Source organism: Bacillus rossius, chromosome 1 (assembly GCF_032445375.1).
Source record: "Bacillus rossius redtenbacheri isolate Brsri chromosome 1, Brsri_v3, whole genome shotgun sequence".
Taxonomy (NCBI): domain Eukaryota; kingdom Metazoa; phylum Arthropoda; class Insecta; order Phasmatodea; family Bacillidae; genus Bacillus; species Bacillus rossius.
The window spans coordinates 148261187-148286171 of record NC_086330.1 but is presented as its reverse complement, the minus strand read 5'-3'; the positions used below and the strand labels follow the sequence as shown (position 1 = coordinate 148286171).

At 38.5% G+C, this 24985-nt stretch overlaps 1 protein-coding gene across 1 annotated transcript in view; it reads right to left on the bottom strand.

Moving 5' to 3' along the window:
• Nucleotides 1-24985, bottom strand: part of LOC134537516 (discoidin domain-containing receptor 2-like) — a 228358-nt gene that overhangs the window by 121134 nt on the left and 82239 nt on the right. Inside the window, exon 4 of the mRNA XM_063378070.1 lies at nt 15645-15792. Coding sequence (XP_063234140.1) covers nt 15645-15792 — 148 coding nt within the window. The remainder of the gene's footprint in view (nt 1-15644; nt 15793-24985) is intronic.

The following is a 24985-nucleotide window of genomic DNA, read 5'->3' as shown; positions in this document are numbered from 1 at the left end:
GCTCCTTCGTAAGAACAGCAGAGTACCAAGAGGACTTCACACTAAATGGTTATATGGTAGCTGATCACCCCGCCTTAGGGCACACGACCACACTCACTCCTTCCCTCGCTCCTTCGTAAGAACAGCAGAGTACCAAGAGGACTTCACACTAAATGGTTATATGGTAGCTGACCACCCCGCCTTAAGGCACACGACCACACTCACTCCTTCCCTCGCTCCTTCGTAAGAACAGCAGAGTACCAAGAGGACTTCACACTAATGGTTATATGGTAGCTGACCACCCCGCCTTAGGGCACACGACCACACTCACTCCTTCCCTCGCTCCTTCGTGCGAACAGCAGAGTACCAAGAGGACCTCACACTAAATGGTTATATGGTAGTTGACCACCCCGCCTTAGGGCACACGACCACACTCACTCCTTCCCTCGCTCCTTCGTAAGAACAGCAGAGTACCTAGAGGACCTCACATTAAATGGTTATATGGTAGCTGACCACCCCGCCTTAGGGCACACGACCACTTTCACTCCCTCCCTCGCTCCTTCGTACGAACAGCAGAGTACCACGAGGACCTCACACTAAATGGTTATATGGTAGTTGACCACCCCGCCTTAGGGCACACGACCACACTCATTCCTTCCCTCGCTCCTTCGTACGAACAGCAGAGTACCAAGAGAACCTCACACTAAATGGTTATATGGTAGCTGACCACCCCGCCTTAGGGCACACGACCACACTCACTCCTTCCCTCGCTCCTTCGTAAGAACAGCAGAGTACCAAGAAGACCTCACACTGAATGGTTATATGGTAGCTGACCACCCCGCCTTAGGGCACACGACCACACTCACTCCTTCCCTCGGTCCTTCGTAAGAACAGCAGAGTACCTAGAGGACCTCACACTAAATGGTTATATGGTAGCTGACCACCCCGCCTTAGGGCACACGACCACACTCACTCCTTCCCTCGCTCCTTCGTAAGAACAGCAGAGTACCAAGAGGACTTCACACTAAATGGTTTATGGTAGCTGATCACCCCGCCTTAGGGCACACGACCACACTCACTCCCTCCCTCGCTCCTTCGTGCGAACAGCAGAGTACCAAGAGAACCTCACACTAAATGGTTATATGGTAGCTGACCACCCCGCCTTAGGGCACACGACCACACTCACTCCTTCCCTCGCTCCTTCGTAAGAACAGCAGAGTACCAAGAGGACTTCACACTAAATGGTTATATGGTAGCTGACCACCCCGCCTTAGGGCACACGACCACACTCACTCCTTCCCTCGCTCCTTCGTAAGAACAGCAGAGTACCAAGAGGACCTCACACTAAATGGTTATATGGTAGTTGACCACCCCGCCTTAGGGCATACGACCACACTCACTCCTTCCCTCGCTCCTTCGTAAGAACAGCAGAGTACCAAGAGGACCTCACACTAAATGGTTATATGGTAGCTGACCACCCCGCCTTAGGGCACACGACCACACTCACTCCCTCCCTCGCTCCTTCGTGCGAACAGCGAGTACCAAGAGAACCTCACACTAAATGGTTATATGGTAGCTAACCACCCCGCCTTAGGGCACACGACCACACTCACTCCTTCCCTCGCTCCTTCGTAAGAACAGCAGAGTACCAAGAGGACTTCACACTAAATGGTTATATGGTAGCTGATCACCCCGCCTTAGGGCACACGACCACACTCACTCCTTCCCTCGCTCCTTCGTAAGAACAGCAGAGTACCAAGAGGACTTCACACTAAATGGTTATATGGTAGCTGACCACCCCGCCTTAGGGCACACGACCACACTCACTCCTTCCCTCGCTCCTTCGTAAGAACAGCAGAGTACCAAGAGGACTTCACACTAATGGTTATATGGTAGCTGACCACCCCGCCTTAGGGCACACGACCACACTCACTCCTTCCCTCGCTCCTTCGTGCGAACAGCAGAGTACCAAGAGGACCTCACACTAAATGGTTATATGGTAGTTGACCACCCCGCCTTAGGGCACACGACCACACTCACTCCTTCCCTCGCTCCTTCGTAAGAACAGCAGAGTACCTAGAGGACCTCACATTAAATGGTTATATGGTAGCTGACCACCCCGCCTTAGGGCACACGACCACTTTCACTCCCTCCCTCGCTCCTTCGTACGAACAGCAGAGTACCACGAGGACCTCACACTAAATGGTTATATGGTAGTTGACCACCCCGCCTTAGGGCACACGACCACACTCATTCCTTCCCTCGCTCCTTCGTACGAACAGCAGAGTACCAAGAGAACCTCACACTAAATGGTTATATGGTAGCTGACCACCCCGCCTTAGGGCACACGACACACTCGCTCCCTCCCTCGCTCCTTCGTGCGAACAGCAGAGTACCAAGAGGACCTCACACTAAATGGTTATATTGTAGCTGACCACCCCGCCTTAGGGCACACGACAACACTCACTGCCTCCCTCGCTCCTTCGTACGAACAGCAGAGTACCAAGAGGACCTCACACTAAATGGTTATATGGTAGCTGACCACCCCGCCTTAGGGCACACGACCACACTCACTCCTTCCCTCGCTCCTTCGTGGAACAGCAGAGTACCAAGAGGACCTCACACTAAATGGTTATATGGTAGCTGACCACCCTGCCTTAGGGCACACGACCACACTCACTCCTTCCCTCGCTCCTTCGTAAGAACAGCAGAGTACCAAGAGGACCTCACACTAAATGGTTATATGGTAGTTGACCACCCCGCCTTAGGGCACACGACCACACTCACTCCCTCCCTCGCTCCTTCGTGCGAACAGCAGAGTACCAAGAGGACCTCACCCTTAATGGTTATATGGTAGCTGACCACCCCGCCTTAGGGCACACGACCACACTCACTCCTTCCCTCGCTCCTTCGTAAGAACAGCAGAGTACCAAGAGGACTTCACACTAAATGGTTATATGGTAGCTGATCACCCCGCCTTAGGGCACACGACCACACTCACTCCTTCCCTCGCTCCTTAGTAAGAACAGCAGAGTACCTAGAGGACCTTACATTAAATGGTTATATGGTAGTTGACCACCCCGCCTTAGGGCACACGACCACACTCACTCCTTCCCTCGCTCCTTCGTAAGAACAGCAGAGTACCTAGAGGACCTCACATTAAATGGTTATATGGTAGTTGACCACCCCGCCTTAGGGCACACGACCACACTCACTCCTTCCCTCGCTCCTTCGTAAGAACAGCTGAGTACTTAGAGGACCTCACACTCCACGGATATCTGGTAGCATACCATTTTGTTAGCCATTGTTGATTAGTTACAATAATTTTCAATACTTGTTATTCATTTACTGAGTATTTATTGTTTTTCTTAGACCATTAAATAGTGCCTTTTGACAGATCCTATTATTAGAACTGTAATCATTCTGAAAGAATAATATACTAAGCCCGAGTTTTTATATCACAGGAATAACTATTTTTAGCATCTATCATATAACATATGCAATAAATATTATATAAATCATTTCAGCCGGAAATTTACGGTGTTACAAGTTCACTACTCTTTTGCAATAAAAAATGAACTTAATATATAAGTTCAATAACAGAAAATTGTTATTCATAAAAAAAATATAGCATACATTCAAATAACACCATTAAATTAGTTAATAACATTAATTAATAACTATGTCTACTATGTATCTTAATAAGCATTAAGGTGCACATCAGTTAAAAATTAGGATAAATTGTAGTGTATAATTAATAATATTAGTTTCTATGTCAGTGCCTTACAACACTCACTTTTAACTTAAATCAATAATTATGTCTACTAATTACATTAATATTTGTTAAGGTCCACATCAGTTAAAAATTGGAATAAATAGTAGTATAGAATAAATAATACTAGTTTCTAGGTTAGTGCTTTAGGGCCAACTACAACATTCACTCTTTTTATAAGTGAAACTTCTAAAGAGCCGATAGGGTAGGTAGAAGACGATTACTCAGCACAGTATAACGAACAGTCCAAAGCTCAGGATTGCGATATCGATGGGAGGAGAGAGGCAGGGAAAATGTTTAGCTCCACCCACTTCTTAATCTCTGGCAAGCGTTAGTGCATCGACGTCGCAGTGTTTCATTATTCGTTTCGCCGGAAACTTTTCAAAAGTAGTATAAATTCAACTAGAAATTTTAAAACATTTACAGTAATTTTTAAAAGTTTATGTGTGTATTTTAAACTAACTTGAGACGCAAAAATGTTAAATGATAGTCTACTGCCAAGCCAGCTTCGCTATCACGTGCCAAACCGGAAAGGAAATATGTTTGTAAAACTTTTCTGAGGCCACCCGTCCTGCTGACCGCCGCTTCTCGCGGACAGTCCACTGGAATCACCAGGCAGTCCCTCAGCTGCGCTGGTACCACACATGAGGGTATTTGATATATAATGGTGTATGTCCTTGCTTGATTATAACTTCCAAACATAATAATCATTGAGTACTTATTGAAGTGGGAAGCTTAACATTTCAGCACACGTGGTGACCGCGCACCCAATTTATTCCACGACCGGTGCGCTGTTCACGTATCGTCCACAAAGCGTTGACGTAACAAACGGCGCGAGCTCGTAAGCCACGCACAGATCTCCGGGCGCGTTTTTCAGCGAGATGTGCCGCGAGCCCCGTGCGTCAGGGCGATTGAGATCTGGATTTACAGACCACTCGAACCGACCGCTCGTTCTGCCACGCGACATGGCTCCCAGCTTCGTGCACGCGGAGCGATACTCATCGACCCGATTTCATGGCTCATTCACTGACCTATGATAAAAAAAAATATACGATGAATAATTTTATTTTTAGCAAAGTAATAAGCTTACATCAAATTTCACCTAACTCATTCTATATACTCTCCTTGGCTAGCGACGCACTCTTATCCCAATGTTGTGTGGCCACCGGCCACATGAGTTAGATACTTCAGTTTCAATTTAGTTCTTACCTGTTTTTAGATTGTCAAACTTAAAACATGTTACCCAGCCCGGTAACTGGGTGTGTTTCCCTAAACCTCGGAGTAATAGAGTATACGCTATGTACCAGCATAAGTTTATTCATATAAGAAAATCAGAGGCTATATTATATCACACAAATTATAAAATAAAATTCTTGCTTCACAAATTTCTTCTCGTTTTGAACATTTTCCATTTGCTGGTGCACTATGCTAAGTCTAAAGCGATACTGTAACAAAGATTGCAGCATTAAAGTATCTGTTATTATATTGCTGTGCACCGGAATCATTGGCAAGCTTATTTTAAAATCGATGAAGTACAAATTGTAATTTTCAAATATATCTGCTCAGTAATGAAATTATCATATAGCCTACAAAAAATTTAGGAGCAGAATCCAGCTAGAAAATTTTCAAGAAACAAAAATGAAGCTATCAAAACAAACAAATATAATTATTTACAAGTTCGAATTCATCAAAAAACTATTATACTTAAATATTACACAACACAACTATACAAATACTTTAAATAATTTATTTTAGTAATATTTAAACTCAGAATAATGTTTATGAAGCCGCAAGCTGTATGTGCACTATCAGGCATCTGACACATTATACTGGCATGTCTCATAAACATATTAATAGAGAAATTAGTTTACAGTCATTATGAGACAGGTTCCACAACTCGCTGAAGTCGTGAAACTGAAAGGCCGAAGGGGTTAGCGCCTCTCGTCACCAGCGGCCAGCAGGAACTAGCGACGCCAGCCTGCGGACGATGTCCACCCCATGCTACTCGCTCGTCCGGCGAGGCACGCAGCGAATGGGCAGCGAGTTGACGGATCCTCCGCAATCTGTCTTGGAACACGTCCGGTGTCTTCCCGCGATGTCTTGCGTCTCGTGGGCTTAACTGTAGATATGCTATTAGTAGGGGACCTGGTTTCATTACGCCCCTTAAAAATTCATCATAACACATGGCGTAATCTCCATAAACCATACGCACATCGTTACTCCACTGATGACAGAGTTATGTACATGTGTGTCCCTTGAGTGTGTCATAATACGTATCGTAAACACATATGTGCCCTTTAGAATTTTGCCGGGAAAAAAAAATGTTACTTGCATGTTTGCCCTTTCATGCTAAGGCCATATCAGTTAAGTGGTGTTTTCGAAAAAGGTAACCAAGCGTAAGTGTGGTTACGTAAACTACGTAAACCAACTTAGCGCTATTGTCTCCGCCGTGAAAAGTCCAAGTCGAAACCAGGATGAACACCACCGACACCCACACCGACAGCCGACAAGCTCAAAGCAATAAGCATCATAAGCCAAACTCGAAATACGCTACTCCCCACGTAGTTGTATATCATTATTTTACAAGTCGAAACGACTCTCGTCCAGAGTTAAACTCCGTTCGGGACTTCGAATATTTTCCAGCTGTGGCTGCGGGACTATCACCTGAAAATATTATATAATCAAGTCGCTTCTCTTGAATAAATTCTAAGTCCATTCGTGGACTTAGTTTCTGGCTGACATGATCAGTATCACGTGGTGGCGATGACGGGCAGAAGGTTCATTGTCGGAGAGTTGGTGCTGTGTCGCGATGCCCTCGCGAAGAGGGAGACTCCGGGCTTCTCCTCGGAGACACACTCTTCACTCGCCTCTCAGGCGACCCCCTTATATACTCGAGTATAACAATCTGGAATGTTTTCGCGACCGACCATCCACGATACCCGACTTCCTATAACGTCATTTCCTGTTACAGGAGAAGTTTTTATACTGCTACAGCTCTAACTGCTCCAAGATCTCGCAGAGTTCCAACTGCTCCAAGAGCTCCAAAGGTCCAACTGCTCCAACAACTCCAAGTGCTCCAAAGATCCGAGTGCTTCAATGCTCCATTTGCTCCAAGAGCTCCAAAGCTACAATTTAACCAAGAGCTCTAGTGCTCCAATTGCTTCAATGGTGACCTTCAGCACACGAAAAAAGATGGCGTCATACTAGCGGGCAATATATCTACCTTGGCATTTGTTGTGGGAGGTCAGTCTGTCGGTGGCTTCCGCGGAGGATGGTTCCTATAAATTTTTTGTTCACACTGGGTTCGAACCGAAGACTCAATTACGTCAGTACTATTTGTAACTAAACATTTTATTAAAATTGTATTTCATTAATTTTTTTATTTTAAAATTTTCCCGAATTTATTATAATAATAATGACGAATTTTCTAGATGGTAGCCGATTCATCATAATCCATGAATGCGGAATGTTTTTATTAAATTTTTTTAAATTAATTTTATACTAATTAAATTTTTATCTCGATTTTCCAGGATAAAATATACGGATTTTCAAAATCGCGGGCATTACGAAAAGTGCAATGGTTCTAGAATTCAAGTTACTTTATATAAGCAATTTAGATCAAATTTCTTAAAAATTTTAATTATGATTTTTTAAATTTTTTTATTAAACAATTACATGATTGCTCTCACCAAGAATCAAACCGAGGACCGAAATCGAATATGTAACTAAATATTTGAAATAAGCTATTTTTTTATGTTATGAATTTTCTTTAAATTGTTGGTCGAAAATTAAAGATTTAATCTTTAAGGTCAAGGTCATGACTTCGGTGGCGTAAGAGCGGCATGTAGATGCGGATTTTTGTTTCTTTCTAAGGCAAAAGTCTTTTGAGATTTATGGTATTTTGAATTTTCGAATTTTTAAGAATGAAAAACGGACAAATTTTGCTTAAAACGGTACTTTTCGGTCCGAACCTAGTAAGGACAAAAAAAATGGTGACAGATACTTTCTTCCCGGAAGACGACAGACTGACCTTCCACCACTAATGCCAAGGTATATGTTGTCGCACCCGCCATCATGTTTTCTTCTGCTGTAGGCCGCCATATTGTTTTTATCTACTAGAAGGTGCTACCGCCATGTTAGTTTAATTTTTACCCACTAGAGTGCAGTTTTTATTTATTACCAGAGCGCCCGTCATTTATCAGCCGTATTGGCCGACATCTTGGAAATCTGTATTAATTTAGCTATAATTTCTGGAAAAAATCCAAAATTCAAAAAAAAAATCAGCAATTAATTAATTGATTGATTCGATCGATTAAAATGGTGAGTTAGATTCTTGATCGATCCTAAGAGGTAATTAGAGGTTAAAACTACTGTTGTTTAATAAAATTTGGTGGAAAGTCCTAAAAGCAGGTTAGGATCCTACTGTACTAATACTGCAGTAAACCGATGATGACATTTTGGCATCCGTCTAGGAAACCCAATTTATTTGACCTATAAATTCGGAAAACAATAAAATATTAATGTACTAATTTATTCGGTCGTATCCTTCCTCGGTTCGATCCTTGGTCAATGCAAAATATATAAATTTAATTAAATATCACATCACTTTAACATAAAAGGGACGTGTTCGAATAAAACCATTTTATTCAAATACAAATTTGAACATAATTTCTAAACTACTACAGGAACACTGCAAAAATTAACAATTTAATCCACATTAAGTTCTGCATTGGCTTGAACTGACTAATTATTAGCTCCAATCGGTTGACTGAAGACAGAGAAAAGCCAGATCCTTTTTTACATAGTTTGTTTTCTTCCCGACGTAGTTATTCGATACTATGTTTAATAGACTGCTTCACATTGCCGGAATTGTAAATGTGAGTATTCACTATCTTGATTGAGCACTTTTTCACTTTGTCCTTGAACGTAAATGGTATGCAATATACACAGTCCAACCACAAATTATATTTTAAAGTTAAGTACGTTGCTACTTCATCTGTAAACTTATTGATTATATTCTGCTTGATAGCACCAAGGAAAGTCAAAATAGTTATCTTTGGACTCACTTAATGTATTTAGATAATAGTATACTTTTAACGTTCCAAAACGCAGATTTCGCGAAGTGTAATTAATCCATTATTATTTAACTGTAATGCCCCAAGTACAGTCTTAAGCTAAGTTTCAAGTCAAGGCCTTATCAAATTCCGTTGATGAACATCTGTTTTTGTGTTTGTACGCATACGAGTCTCCAATCTAAAGCGAGGAGTCAAAATATCTGCAGGTAGTTCAACAGTAAGCACACAGATTTCACCTTCACAGTTTTTCGCATGCCATCGAAATCTGCCAAATCGTAAAAACCAAACATGTCACTCATCACAAAGAAATTTCATACGAGAAGGATTATTTACACATTTGCTCCTCTCCTGTCTTCGTCATGTCTTCGTGCATCATGGGAAAATGCGAACGACATATCACAATAACTGCAAGGATGGCTAGTTGATGAGGACGAACCTTTCAGCCTCAAACCAGATGATGATGTAACTGATGCAGTACTAATTCCCGGTGTATTATTAAGCACACCAATCAATCGCTGTTGTAGCGATACATTTACTTTATACCACGCACCAGGACCTTTGTATGTCTTCAAGTTTTTTTTTTTTTTTTGCTTTCAACTTATTGTTTCTTGCAAATTGCTTGCCACATTGTTTGCAGCCAAAAAATTTGCGAGGTAGATTCTTAGCACATTCTCTCTTCTCGTGTCGTCGAGCATTGCTGTCGTTTGAGATAATCTTGTCACATTAACGGCATCGATACTCGCTAATTGTTGACGAATCATCAACCATTGAAGTCTCCATCGAGGGTGAAACGTCGTTTATCGTGGTTTTTCTCTGCAGCCAGCACTGCAGACATTAAGTTCTCTTCAGCTAGTGGTACCAAGCCTGATGAAGTCTCCTCTAGTGTTGTCAACGATGCCAACAGGATCTGAGCCACCATCGTCAGTTCGACATTAACGATGGTAAATATGCCACCGAGTTTCCAAGAACTGGTAATTACGCAACTTTTACACCAGATGAAACAAACTAGGTGATCCTTACACCGCCCAGCCATTAATAAACTAAAAGTCCCGTTTTCTGTGACTCGCCTTTATACCCGCAACCGGTAGAATAATATGCCAGTAAAAAGTACAATTTACTATAATACATGAGTCAAAACAACATTTTAAAAATGAAGCACATTTGGATGCAAATTTGAAAAAATAAATGGGCACGCATTAATCACAGTTTACATGTAATGAACCACAATACACACAGAGGATACGAAGTGTACACACAATTATACACACACAGGACACGCAATGTACACACGATATACGCAATGAACACGCAATGTATACACAACAACAGACACTGGACACGCAATGTACACACTTACACACACTGGACACGTATTCATAATACACGCAATGCACACACTTTACAGGCAATAAACACAGTAGAAACTGGAGACGCAATGGACACACAGTACACGAAATGGACACACAGTGCACACACAGGAAATGCAATTGACATGCAATGGACATGCAATGGACACGCAATGGACACACAACATACGCAATGAACACACAATACACACGCAGGTTACGCATTTGACTAAAAGGAAGCACATTTGGACGAAATTCAACTTGATGTAAAACGATCTCATCAGTAGGATACGATAATACAGGCTTGACTGCGTATATTTAACGAAAAGGACGCACATTTTCACGAATATTCAACTTATATGCAATAGCCAATTTATGATAGGATATAATGCCTCCAACAGTCTTTGGCTCCAACAGTAATTAATTATGCTATTAATTCTGGGTTAAAGATATTATGTATATTTATTATAATCTTACACTTTCTGAAAACTGTAAGTTTGTCTCATTAAAGAATCTGGTGTGTTATCTTTCTGCGAATTCTAAGAGTAATGGGAAAAGTATTAATAAATTTTCAAGAAAGTTGCATCTAGGATTTAACTCAAAATTTTTTCTGCACTGAAAACAAAGAACATCAATTTTATTGCGACCTCCAAACAAAAACTTATTTGGCATGTGTGTAACGAGTGTGTTACATAGTATGGTCATCCTCCCAGATTCAAGCAAAAACATGAGAGAGTCACATCGCAAACTGTATGTTTTAACTTCTCACTATTTACTCAAAGCAGTTCGTAACAGTGTTCTTTTTATGTACCAGGCAGGGCCAGGCAGCTGTTACGGCTTGCTGTCTGCAACTTCTCCTTTCAGCAAAAACTCTCGCTGTCCAGGCGCGGCCAAGAGCTCGGCGTGATGGTTTTTCTGCGCGGTTGGCAACCCGGCGGGATTTACTGGATATCTACCATTTGCCTTTGTCGCTCACGAACGGTGGCAGAAGTGTGCGAATTTCCTTCATACAAGTAATATTGTAAAGCTTTGGATTCACGCGCCTAATTTATTTTATTGTGTTTATTTGCTGAGTGTATTGATACTTACCAACTTGAGATAGAATGTTTAAAAAAACGTAACTACATATACTGGCTGTAACAAAGTTCGTGAAGGGACGATTAATTGTTTTTAACGCACCCGTAGGTCGAATACGTAAGTTAATACTTGAACGAGACCCTCGAAATGTAGTTCAGAAATAATTGGAAAGTAGTCAAAATTACGTACGATATTTGTAAGGGTAACATATCCTTCCACAAGTAAATTTTATGTTTACACATTTTCGTACGAGTTAGATAAGTATATTACTCCATTTCCCGTAATAAAAAAAAACACCATTGGTAAACAGTGTGTGTAAATGTTCAGGCCTGTACTACAGATTCACTGTTGTAAAACCCATTTACTTTATTAAATTTATTGACAGCGGACCTTATGCACGCACAAAATACACGCGCAAGGAAATTTTTACTTTAAATAAATATATCTGATAAGTTTATGTGGAAAGATAGTTATTTCCGTCAGCAAAATGAATCGTTGGAAAGTGTGGTAGAAATCGGTTGTTGACGTCAAACGAAGCCTAGTGCACAGTAAAAATTGATGCCATTCAATGTAAACATCGATATCCGTGTTGTAATAGCTTTAATAATATTTGCGTTTCTATTTGAACAAATATTTTTATGTAAGATGACTTTTCTCTTCAGTTAAAGCAATGACAAGCACGGAGATGTGGGTTGGGCCTTTTCTTGTGGCAGCGTCTGCTTCCTCTTCCTCGCGTTTCTGGCCACACTGCTCCAGCGCGCCGAGGCCACCGGAGCGCGCGGTTTTGGCGAGGTACAAATTGGCGGGAGAACCCGTAAGCGGCAGGGCGAGAGGAGGAGCGACGGGCGCGCGTGAAGTCGCGCGGGAAATCGCTCGCATAAAAACTTCGCTAATGACCCGAGGGCTCCTGGCCCGGGCTTGTCCCTCCAGTGGCGCGGAAGCCCAGTGATTGGCTGTTATACGGCTTTTTTCTTGTGCGCGGTTCTAAGGCTCGAGGTGGAGTATCAGCGAAAAGGGTTTTATAGCGAGCATGCATTTATATTAGTAAATAACCCGGAAGTTCTAATACTGCCAGCTTAATGCTCGATATCATGCGTCATGTTGGTATTTTTTACATTTCTCGTTGTAACTATTATGTAAGGGATTTTTGTGACACACTAAAACGTTATCTCTCTTGCGTTTGTTGTTATTTCAACCATCTTATAAACATATATTTACTTAAAGTAATATAAAGGATGTAAAAATTCCCTACAAGTATTCGTAATTATCAACACTTGCGTGACTGGTTACACTAATTATATTTCACTTAGTAAATAACTGTTGAAACTGTTGTTGAAAGAACAACACAAGCAAAATAGGTGTTGTGTTTGAATATCAGAAATAACACTCTTAATAATAATAAATGCCGATAAAATGAAAAAAATATCAAGGAGTATGAGACCGAGACCTAAAGGCCGATGAATAGGTAACGAAATACGCCATCGTAGTTTTAACTGTTTTAGGCCATAAACATTTTATATCATTATTTAATAATTTAAGGGAATGCTGGTTTTTAATAAGTGAAGGGCTGCTACAAAACTTTCCCGGTGAAGTCTTTGGTGTTAAGTACTGAATACATTTTTTTTTAAATAAATACAACTGTAATAATATTCGTATTATCACTAGACACTCTGTTATAGCCTTATGAAATCTCACTTTGTGTTTATTTATGCCTTAACGAAAGCAAGTTTTCAATACTAAACAATATACAAAAAAATGTTTTAATCGGTTAAAACTAGTATGGTGCTTATAGTTAGTATAAATTCCCTTTAAAATATTGTTTTCATTGACAAAAATCAATGAAAACACATGTTGTATCTAATATTTTAACCATAGAATGACATAGGGATAATTTACTTTACTACTTAATTTTAGCGAAACAATGCCCTCTTTTTCACTATACTGAACACTGCCACACCAAATACTGAAGGAATAACTATAAATCTAAATTTTGAACATAATATCACTTAAATTTTACCCCAGATTTGTTAAAAATGCTTCATCTTAATGAGTGGATTCCTACAGTTTATTTACATGACATTATTTCGCAGTTTTATCAGTTATTTGTCCTGATATATAAAAGTCCTTTGCTTTACCAGTTAGCAATGACAGTTCACCAATAGTATATTCAGTTTTTTTTTTCCCTGGCTTAAATCAATACGAGGTGTAATCAAAAATATGGTGAATGAATATTTATAGCCGCATCTGCTGAATCTACATCTATTTGAAGTATTTAACCCTATAGCCTGATCCAAAGTGATAACCACTGTCAAGTTTCATCAAATTATGAATTATCAGAAGCCAGAAGAGTAAGGTCATGTTTACCATGTCTGTCAAGCATCATTGCTAGAGACCCGGAAATTTCGCGGATTCATCTGGCCTCAGGGTAGAATTAAAAATCACATGCATGCTCAAACAAAACTGGTCAATTTATTAACGATGACATTTTTATGCTTGTTAATTAGAACCACTTGATTCACTAAACTTCTTTCCTAGCTAGGCATCGTTGGCTAACTGTTGTGAACGGGAGTGTTCAAATAACTGCGGTCCAATAATGAACACATTGCGAGAGTATGAAGGTTTGCGACTTTAATGAATGCGCAAAATTACCGTATATCTAATCGTGGATTTCAAACAACGCGTTCACATTTAAGTTTTGTTTGTGAAACGGAGACCAGGAAAAGGGCTCAATGGCTTCCTCTTCCATCACGACAACGCGCCGTGCCACATCTCGCTTGCTGGTCCGTGAGTGTCGGGGCGAACAGAGGTCCTGTCTGTCCACAGCCAGAAACACTTCAACTTCCAGTCATGGAATCAACTTTGAGATGAGTGCGCATCGCTAGCCAAGGAGGGTATTTTGAAGAAGATAAGTTTAAATTTCATGTAAGCTCATTACTTGGTTCGCAATAAAATTATCCTCCGTATTGTTAAATATCACATCATACACGAAAAGAACAAGGAGGGAGAGACAGAAGTGTGACTCTTGAAGTGTAAACTGAAACCATGTTTTGCGCGACATGTGACGCTATCTGTTGGGTAGGCCCCTAACTACTAGCAAAGACAACTCGGGCGGGAGGTTTAAATGCAAAGTGGTAGTGTTACAAAGTTAATTTGACTACGTGACGACTACTTAATAAGAGAGTTTTAAATGGCGCGCGAAACACTTAATGCAGTTTTGTAATAAAAAAAAGTGTTCTTTTGGCACAGCCTACAGGCGTAGATAGTTTTCTAAGTACCTATTTATTCTGTAAATATTTTAGAAACTTCTATAAACTTTTGGAACATATTATGAATTTAATGTACATAATATTTTTATGTTCTCCAGTATTAGGTACAAAATGATCGATTAATATTTGCTCATTTTTCATGCAGCGAAAATATTATGAATATATTTAAAGCAATGTATTCAGCATTCAATAGTTTATAACGCAGCACTGAATAGCTTAGAAATTAATTCATATTAGGCCTATAAGCAGACTAAGGTAATTATTATTTTAATTTACATATACTATGTTTCATCTCATACACTAATAATGTGGTCATATAAAAATTTTGTTTGCACCAAGGTTTAAGATAATATTAAGATGTTTTAAAATAAATTCAAACGAAATTGATGTTAAGCAAGTATAATTTTTTTTTTAAATTTCAACCAATGTTTTTACGGTAGTAATTCGTTTCATTAGAAAGTGTTTCAACCAAAGATGAAGTTTTGGGATTCATACAACAAATTATAACGGATATGATAGTATATCTTTTCTTTTAAAAATTGATGATAATTTTTTTACTTTCAAACCTTGTTATTTCACCCCACTGCAGTAATAGCTTTAGTCAACATTTAGGCAGCTAAACAAAAAAATTAAAATGGATTCGATTTTTTACCGGGTAGGGAAGTTTCATTTATTTTCTCATTCCAACCCTAAGTGTTTTCAACCTTTTGTAATAATGGTTAGTATTATCAAAAAAATTTCAGAAAAAAAGTTTGAGATAGAAATATAAGATTTTAAAACAATTTGTATGTATTTGATAGTGTACCTACCAAGGAAGTTGATTTTTCTTAACTTTTACGTCTCATTTTTTTCAACCCGTTGCAGAAATGGTTCGTCTAAGCAAAATGTTTTACGGACAAAAGTTTTAGATAAAAATTATATTATTAAAACAAAATTTGTGTTGAGCGGGGACCTTGCGGGGAAGGGCGGGCAAGGGCGGCGAAGGGCGGGGAAGGGCGGGCAAGGGTGGACAAGGGCGGGCAAGGGCGGCGAAGGTCGGGCAAGGGTGGGCAAGGGTGGGCAAGTGCGGCGAAGGGCGGGCAAGGGCGGGCAAGGGCGGCGAAGGGCGGCGAAGCGCGCAGCGACTCACCGTCGAAGAGGCAGCCGCGCAGCTCGACGCGCAGGCAGACGGTGCGGCGGTGCACGCTGTAGGGCAGCACCCGCAGGCGGCTTGCGAACAAGGCCGGCATCAGGCGGTGGCTCACCACCGTCGACGTGTCCGTGTTGCCGCTCAGGATCTGCGCCAGACAGTCGCTGCACTCACACTTACTCTCCACGTGTAACATCTTAGCTCTCCGCACACGGCATCGGGAATGGAACCAGGGTGCAGCCATACGTGGCGGGTGGCAAGAACCAGAGTTCACAAAGACAAAGGGAAACTTTGCAATATTAACAAGTTAATATAATTCCTTAGTAATTGTTTCAAGTGTTTTACTCATTTATCGCTGCTTCAAATCGAGTGATTCAGTATTCGACGTAGCTGCTCCGGCAGCGAATTCTAGCGGCGCGTGCAAAAACCACATGTAATTCGCGTCCAGAAATTTAGTTGAAAACAAAATTTGCGTGTTTATAACGCTCGGCATTGTTTTAACGACTTACAGGTATTTCCGTATCCAAGTTTCGTATTATAAGTGTATTTACAAAATGAGAACTAATGAATTTGCTCTTTACCGAGGTTAGATGTTACACTTCTCTGGCGAGCACTGAAAATAATTAATATTTTTTAAATAATTTTTGATATGTAATGGTCTGAATTTACTTGAGCGTTTTATCGCTTTCTCTCTCTCTGATCAGGCTGTCGACGAATGTTCTAACAGCATTACGAAATTATTTAATATCAAAGACTTTAAAGTTAAAGAAAATATATTAGTCATAGGCTAGGTAAGAACGTTTTCAGTTAGAAGGTATGCACATATGTATAAACTGGATCTGATGTATGTGGCACCAATGAAGATATTTAGTTAATACCTAACCACATGACTACTTACACTGGAAAAAAATATTTTTGTACTTTTACTTACGATTCCGTTGGAAACCAGTTGCCAAGAAATACCTGCTTTATAATACTACAATAAACATATTGTCACTTTGTAAAACACATGGCTATGGTTATATTTTGCATATTTGAAATATGTTTATTGAGATAATACTGGGTATTTATTATGAAAATTGGCGTACTATTTTATATTATATTTGATGTTTCTCTTCAAGCATTATATTTTTAAAGCTATAAGAAATATAATGGAATATTAAACATTTTGACTTTAAATTATTGTATCATGTTTCTCACGTTTAAAGTTAACACTGGAAAGCAATTTAGGAGAATGGTTTACAAACAGCTTTAACTATTGGAGGTACTGGGACAAAACAAAGCATGATTGCTCGGATAAGAATCCGAACCCAGTATTACTGCGAACACTATTTTTTAGTTATACAGTAATTAACATGTAAATGTTTAAATTAAAAAAAAAAATATCTTTAATTTTACATGAATATTTATGTTCTTTTAATAAAAAAAAATACACTGAACTGTAAGGTAAAAATAAAAAATAAATAAAAATAAGCACCTAGTGGGAACATCTCAGAAACGACGTGAACAAAACGTAATAAACTTTCTTTGTTCCTAATTCTGCGCGGATATGAGACGAGAAACGGGCTGCAGAAAAAGCAATCCTTTGAGCGGAACAAGGGATGAAAAAGAACCGGAGCATCTGTACACATTTCTCTAATGCTCTCGCAGGAGTGTCGTTTTAATTACTTTCGTCCTTTTCGTGGTCTCGGGCTTCCTTTATTCTCTTATTTCTTCCCCCTCCATTTTTTTCTATTTTCCAATTACAGCGGGCACTTGAGAGGGAGATGACGTCCGCCGAAGAAAAAGCGGGACTTGACTAGCATCGTCCCCGTGACAGGTTCCGCAGACGTGCTCGGCGCAGGATAATTACGGCGGAGCGAACGCTAAATGACGCGTTTTTGTCCGACATTTCAAATGCTGCTTTCAGTGCACTCCTCTTTCCAACGTGTTCCCCCGCGGGGCAAATGAACTCTGCGAATTTCTACATCGTGAGTGGCGGCCGGTTAACAGAGTTCCCCTTTTCACCACCGGAACGAAAAACTGTAAATTTACCAAATGATTTGAAAATTTGAAATTAAAATTTTCTGCACAAAATAAAAGAACATCTATCGACAAGTGTATGATATTTTTCTTCTACAGAATTTAGAAGAGAATAACCGAGTTCTTCGTGTACAAATTTTTGCATGTATTACTTCACATACAGAGGACCAATTGAAACCATTAAGTAGTTAAATATTTGCTTCGCTGTAGAACTGTCACAAGAAAAGGCGTTTCGCATCAGCGACTTAAAAACTTAGATGGTCTTATGAATGGCGTTTAGAAAAATCATTATGTTTTAACATGTTTCTCGTTTAGCTGCGACTAAAGGATTTGCAGGAATTTAAAAGGAAAGTCAACTAAAGATGGCATAGCATTAATATTGATGCACACGGGAAAACAATTCTGTGCATTTACAAAAGATTCCTTTGGAATACAGTTGCCAAGGAATAGTTTGTAGTACTACAAGAAAAGTATAATATTTTTATGAATATTTTTGTTCCATTTACAAAAAAAAAAAATATTTTGTACTTAACGATAACTAAGGGATGGTATTCAATTTTCTACATGAAGAGGACACATCATAAATAATTTAATTGGCTATACTTTGAAACCCCACAGTAATAGTATTAATAATGATGTGGTGAACTGAGAGTAGGTTACGCCCATTGAGTAGATTTACACCTACTCTGAACTAAGGGCCTGTTTATATAGTTTTTTCTGCATGAAGAGTGGCACGGAAAACTCTGAATAAAGGAGCAAATGATTAATGTCCAGGCAGGGGGAAAAGGAGTGCCACATATTCCGAGGACTAAAAGCACTATCCGCCAAATTTTCGAAAATGCGAAAAATCCGAGTCACTTAGGCCCTACTTAATTCCCGTAATGACCTTGACGTGGGAGAGGTTAGTAATGCCTGTAAAAACACATAGTCTGTTTACACGTATCAACCGTTGGAAAAAATAATAATAACTGGCCGTATTACTGTGTTTCTCGACATATAGGTATGTTAAATCAGTGCATTAAACCTTCCCTAGTATCATTATACTAAAATTGTTTTTATCAGTACATTGATAACTTTTATGTAAGTTGTAAGTGGTAAAACAAAAAAAATAAATATTCATTGAGTTAATAACTTTTGCTTTTTATTTTCAACATTCACGAAGATGGGTTGATATGCATTGCACCATACGTTACCCATGTGGGGAAAACCAATGAAATTATTTAAAATAGCCTAATTTAGGAACGAGATGGTAACAAAAAATATATAAATGAAAAAAAGAAAAAAAAATGTGAGCGAGTCTTCCAGTACTCGCCAGTGATGTGTAACATCTAACCTCGGTAACAAGCAAATTCATGAGTTCTCATGGTGCAATTAAACTTATAATACGAAACTCGGACACGAAATTAGAATTATTAAAAATAATGCTGAGCGTAATAAATATATAGGCCTAAGTAATTTGTGCTTTGGACTAAATTTCTTTGACGCACATCACACGCAGTTTCCGCAGCCGCCGCTAGAATTCGCTGCCGGAGCAGCTACATCGACTATCGAATCATTCGATTTTCAGAGCGAAAGATAAAACTATAGGTATAACGAAACGGCTGCGATTAAAGCGAAAAATACTTAATAAAATACTAAACACCGGCTTTGGACTTGATTTCCGAAAATGAATTTTATTACAATACTGCCCATTTAGTTAAAATTCATTAAACATTTGATACTATAAAGTTTCCCTTTGTCTTTCGTGCCATCTGCTGCAGATGGCAACAAGTTTCAATGCGACTTCCGTTCCATTCACGAAATTACTCATGCCGAATGTCGTATATCGAGAGCTATGATTTTCACACATAAAAAAAAACAACTAAAATATAATTGTTTATATAATGCGTGGAAGAATTGGATGTATATAGTTTATAATTGTGTGCGTGTGTGTTGAAAAATGAGGAAGGGGGAGGGTAGGAGGAGACTAGCAACCCACTGTGACCGCTGTGGAATAGGCCAGTGTATGGCAGCTTCGCGCGCGGCCCACGTGTATGGCATGAAAGGGTAACATGGTTGAACTCAAATTATGTTGGCGACGGCGACAATAACGCAGTTCACTCGACAGTCGCAACAACTGATTTGCACACACAGCACAAACCACATTTTAGTGCGCAATCCGCTGCCCCCTTGTTTTGTTAACAGTGTCTACTTTGCGCCTAATTGGCTTAGGATCATCATGACATTTCTATAAATACCTCCTTGTCCTGAAACGTTTCCTGCAATATTCTGCTATAAATTTTCATACCAATGCAGCCGTCAACACTTACTTTTATAAATTAAAATTATTAAAATTGGTTACATAATTTAGCGAATTATTAAATTTTAAACGTTTGTAAAAATTTCGTATATTGGAACATTTTATTTTGTATAAAAACGTAATACAATAATTTTGCTGGCAGCTTAAGTGTTCAATTTTATTACCAATTGATATGCAATTTAAAGAGAAAATAAACGAATAAAATAATAAACCTGCATACAGGTTTTTAAATTATTTATATTTAATTTTTAAAAATACCTAGGCTTAAAATTGCAGTAATAAAAAAAACGTTATATTTTCTATTCCAACTGAACCAACAAGACGGATAAATATTATTTAGATGAAAGTGACGTGGAAGATTTATTAAAACTGTTATTTCCGTTTAATATTTGTGGGAAAATAGTAAATTAATTTTAAAGGAAAAATAAATAATATATTAGTATCTTAAATTTTTTTTAAATATGGTATAATTCTCCCCTGACTAGACCCGTGGCTGCAACAAATTTTAAAATTACAAAGTCGCAAGCATTTTCAGTTTGTTAGTCCATGTTTCTGTTTGTCCTAAATGAAAATAAAGAGTTATATTAAAATAACAGTAAAAATAATGTTTATTAAAAAAGATTTAATGTAAATGTATTTGCATCAGAAATCTCTGAATAAGGATTGCTTCAAATTATTGGAAACTTAAAAAAAATTATTTTGTCAAATTTTTACCGAAATAATAACCTACACAGGAAATGTTTTTTTTCTACTTTTACATAAGTTTTATTTGGAAACCAGTTGCCAAGTAATAGTTTTAATACTACAAGAAATAAAGTGTACATTTGCAGAACATTTGGCTACGGTTATTTTTGCAAATATTAAATATATTTTTAAGATAATACTTAGTATTTCTCACGTTAATTGGCGCACAATTTTATATTTAAATTGATGGTTCATTCAAGCATATATATATTTTAAACCATGAAATAGAAAATTTAATATTCAACTATTTGTCTTTATTTTGTTTTATCATGCTTATATGTGCTTAGTTAACGGTTTGCAAAGAATTGTAACTATAGGACGAACTGGGACAACAAAAAGCATAAATGCCCGGGTAAGAATTTGAACCAAGTGTTACTGCAAATACTATTTTGTAGTGATAGGCTTGTTTTAATGTAAATGTACAATTTTACACATATATGCAAGTTTAAATCAATATTTCTGTTCCATTTACAAAAAATACAATCCACGACTGTAAATATATTGTCCATGAAAACGTAATACATATCCTATATGTTTAAAAATAAAAATTGATGAGAAATGTAGGTATGCTGAATCGTTGTCACCATACAAAAACGATCAAATGTTTTGCAGGGTTATACACCGAGGATCAAGGTGACAATACTGTACGCGTACAGAAGTACGTGCTAAATACAAAAAGTTCGTTAACGTTATTATTTTATTTTATTGCTTATATTTGCTGCAAATTAACTGAGTTCTAATTTTACCTTGGAAAAAAATTACAGTAGCTAGTAGCTCAATTGGCACCCGTCAGCCAATCACTGCTCTAGTGACGTAATGCCTTTGAATGAAACAGGCGACTAACATTATATTTTGATCCTTTGTTATTTTATTTCATCTAAAGCATTTTTGATATAATTTGAAAATTGAAGCATATTGTCTTCGGCAATGTTTTTGTTTACGTTTTGGATTGTGATCTCGTCAATTGATAATGGCGAATGACGTCGTAATGGCGCTACGTTTGAACTGATTCGTTGACTGGTAAGCCGGGAAGATCTGGAAGCAGGAGATTCAACTTGGTTCAGCTCACGGGATTTGTGCTGCCACAGAATCCATTTGATTGGTGTAGGTAATTAGGACATAGACTCTCAATTCGTATTTGAATGGTGAGCTGGAGTGCTGCTAAATAAGCTTAGCTGGGCGGGTGTCGAGTAGCGCCAGAATCAGGAGAGTTGTGAAGATTGTGCATCCAGCATCTTGAGGTGGCCAAGTACCCGTTATTCCGTTAGTGACATGTGACCGACATCAAGGCTCTAGTTCAACTGTAACTTAACATCAGCGGTAAAAAAAATACTTTAAAACAAAAGTGCAAGTGTTTATCTATGTTTGTACATAAAAGTTAAAGATTATTTGAATTTTAATATTTTTAAAAATTTTAATGTTATACTGACAGCAACGGACAACTTAGTAGTACGGGGGCCTTGTGCGGATCTCCCGAGATTCTAGTCGGAGCAAACATTATTATCAAATTTTGTGACGTTCAAAGGCAGTTCAGAAATTTGAAACTTCCTTGCCCACGTAACGTTCCAGAATCTTGTATCCCGCTAGTAGACATTCAGCGTGCAAGTTACTGGAAATTGCTAAGGTTTGAATATTATTATTCTCTGTCAGTTATATTCACAAGACAATGACAAAGTGTCATTCTGTTGTGTCTACTTGCATTAAAATATTGCTTTTCCTAAAATATTGCTTTTCCTAAAATATTGTTTTCCTACCTACTTGAATCACGTGATATTGTTATTGATTTCAATGCCAACTAAAGCTGAGCATAAATTCAAGAATTTTTGGGGGAAAAAATCCCTCATTTGAATGCATAGTAATTTGCCAGGAATACTATCTTAAAGCTGGATAAAGTCTCTTAGCCAACGCAAATTTAATTGTTCAATTCTAAAATACAGTGGTGACCTAAAAAAACAGTAATGAAGTCCGCATACACTGTAGCTGTATTGTATTACAGATTGAATGAAAAATTGTGAAATGTGAATTATAAATATCTATAAAATACTTGTAAGGTTTGAAACTAAGAATTAGAGCCGCTTGCAATAGATAATAGTAAGCAGGCAAGCCGTGATGGACACACCATATGACAGTACGTGTCAAATTCAATGCAACGCCATCTATTAACGAAATTCTAAACTAAACTTTTATCAGCGCTGTTAGTTTGCTCGTTGCCATGAGCTTTGCTAAGCGAACGGGTCTCACCAAGGAAAAGGACAGGAAGTTGTCTGACCGAACTATATGACCGTGTGGCGGATATTTCTCCTAGCCCTGTATGCGTCATATAGGCACCGCCTGCGAGTACTGCGTTATGCACCCCGAAACACTGTACTGTTCTGCTCGTAGCCTAATGTCATGAATACGCTGGCTTTGCTAAACATAAGAAAGCAAATTTGTAACGAACAAACTGAAAAGAAAGCGAATTAATATTGCAATGTCATGCAGTTATGATCTATGTTTAGAGTTACAAGTCTTAAGCTCATCAGGAAGTTAGATAAAATAGATTGCATAATTTGTACCGAACAGAGAAACAGACAAGTAAGCGAGTTAATAAAAACGTTTTAATAAATGTGTCTGTGGTTTTGTTTATACAAATATACATCCTTACTCCGATCTTGATTAAATTTTGCACACTTGACGTTAAAAATCAGAGAAAATGAGATAGCAAACGTCGGGAAAAATTTTTTATAAGTGACCTTTGAAAAGAAATGAGAAAATTACTGTCTACCTGAGATTTCGAAAAAAAATTAAATTACTCTATATCCCTAAATGAAGTCTGTTGCACCCTGCGTGAAGCACAGGGAACGCCGGGTACTTTAGTTATTCAAAGATATAAATATACATCTAACCTAGCTGAAGTTAAATATATGAAAAAGGATTTACACCAAGTAAAGCGTTGTACGGTCTCCGTGTAGGTACATGGCCGCTACAGATAGTCTCTTATAAGGTGTGCCAAGCCACGCCCAAGCTCATGTCACATCTGTCTCGGTCATTTTTCACGTGAGTGCACGCACGCGCTGTCGGGGGCCATGCCCCTCCCCTCCTGTCAAGGCAGAAGAAAAAGTGTGGGGGGGGGGGTGGAAATGCTATAAAAATGCGAGTGAATCAGTAGGGGTCGCATTACGGCACTCTTACGCGAGGGCATGAGTTCGTACTGCACCAAAACATTAGTACGCTGGAAACGTTTTAACACCCTCCCCCCTCTTAATTCCCAGGAAACTTCTTGATATACAACATTTAAAACTCTTTTATAAGATAATTTTTAGTACTTCCACAAGGAATATAAAATGGTTTGAGCCATAAAAGTAATAATTTATTTTTGCAAAAAAACAAATCGTTTTTGGACAAAAATGTTTTAATCTGAAAAATAAAGTCAGCTAGTCTTTGAGGTTTTTCCAGCAATGTATAACATCTAATATCGCAACGAGCAAATACGTATGTTCTTGTGTTGCAAATACACTTATAATACGAAACATGGACACGGAATTTAATGTGAAATTCGTTCAAATAATGCAGAGTGATAAATATACGCAAATTTTGTTTTCAACTACATATCTGAAATCGAATAGCTCGCAGTTTCCGCACCCGTCGCTAGAATACGCTGCCGGAGCAACTAAGTCGACTACAGAATAATTCCATTTGGAGACAGAAATTTTAAACTACATAATTAAACAGCTTAGATAAAGGCAAAGAGAATCTATATTGTACTACCTGTTTAATGAATTATAACAAAATTGGCCGAAATTTAAAGAATTCCTTGACAAAAATCAGGTCCAAAGCAGGAGTTTAGTGTTTTTGAGTCTTTTTTGCTTTTATCAGAGCAATTTCTTTATAATAGTTTAAAATGTCGGTCTGCAAATCAAATGATTCGATAGTTGACGTAGCTGTTTCTGCAGCGAATTCTAGCAACGGGTGCAGAAACTACGTGCGACTCGGGTCAAGAAATGTAGTTAGAAAAACGAATATAATATACGTTTATTACGCTCGGCAATATTTTGAGAATTAAACGTTTAACTTCGTGGCCAAGTTTATTATTATAAGCTTATTTTCAACATGAGAGGTTAAATGTTATACACCACTGTCGAGTACTGAAAACTCGTTGTAACATTTTATTTCAACAAAAACATGCCAGAAATGGATAGGGTAGCCCGGGGCTATATCGATCATTTCAGATTCAAACCAGAAATTCTTTTAAACTAACATTATATGTTATTTTCATATTAAAGGACATGACACACAG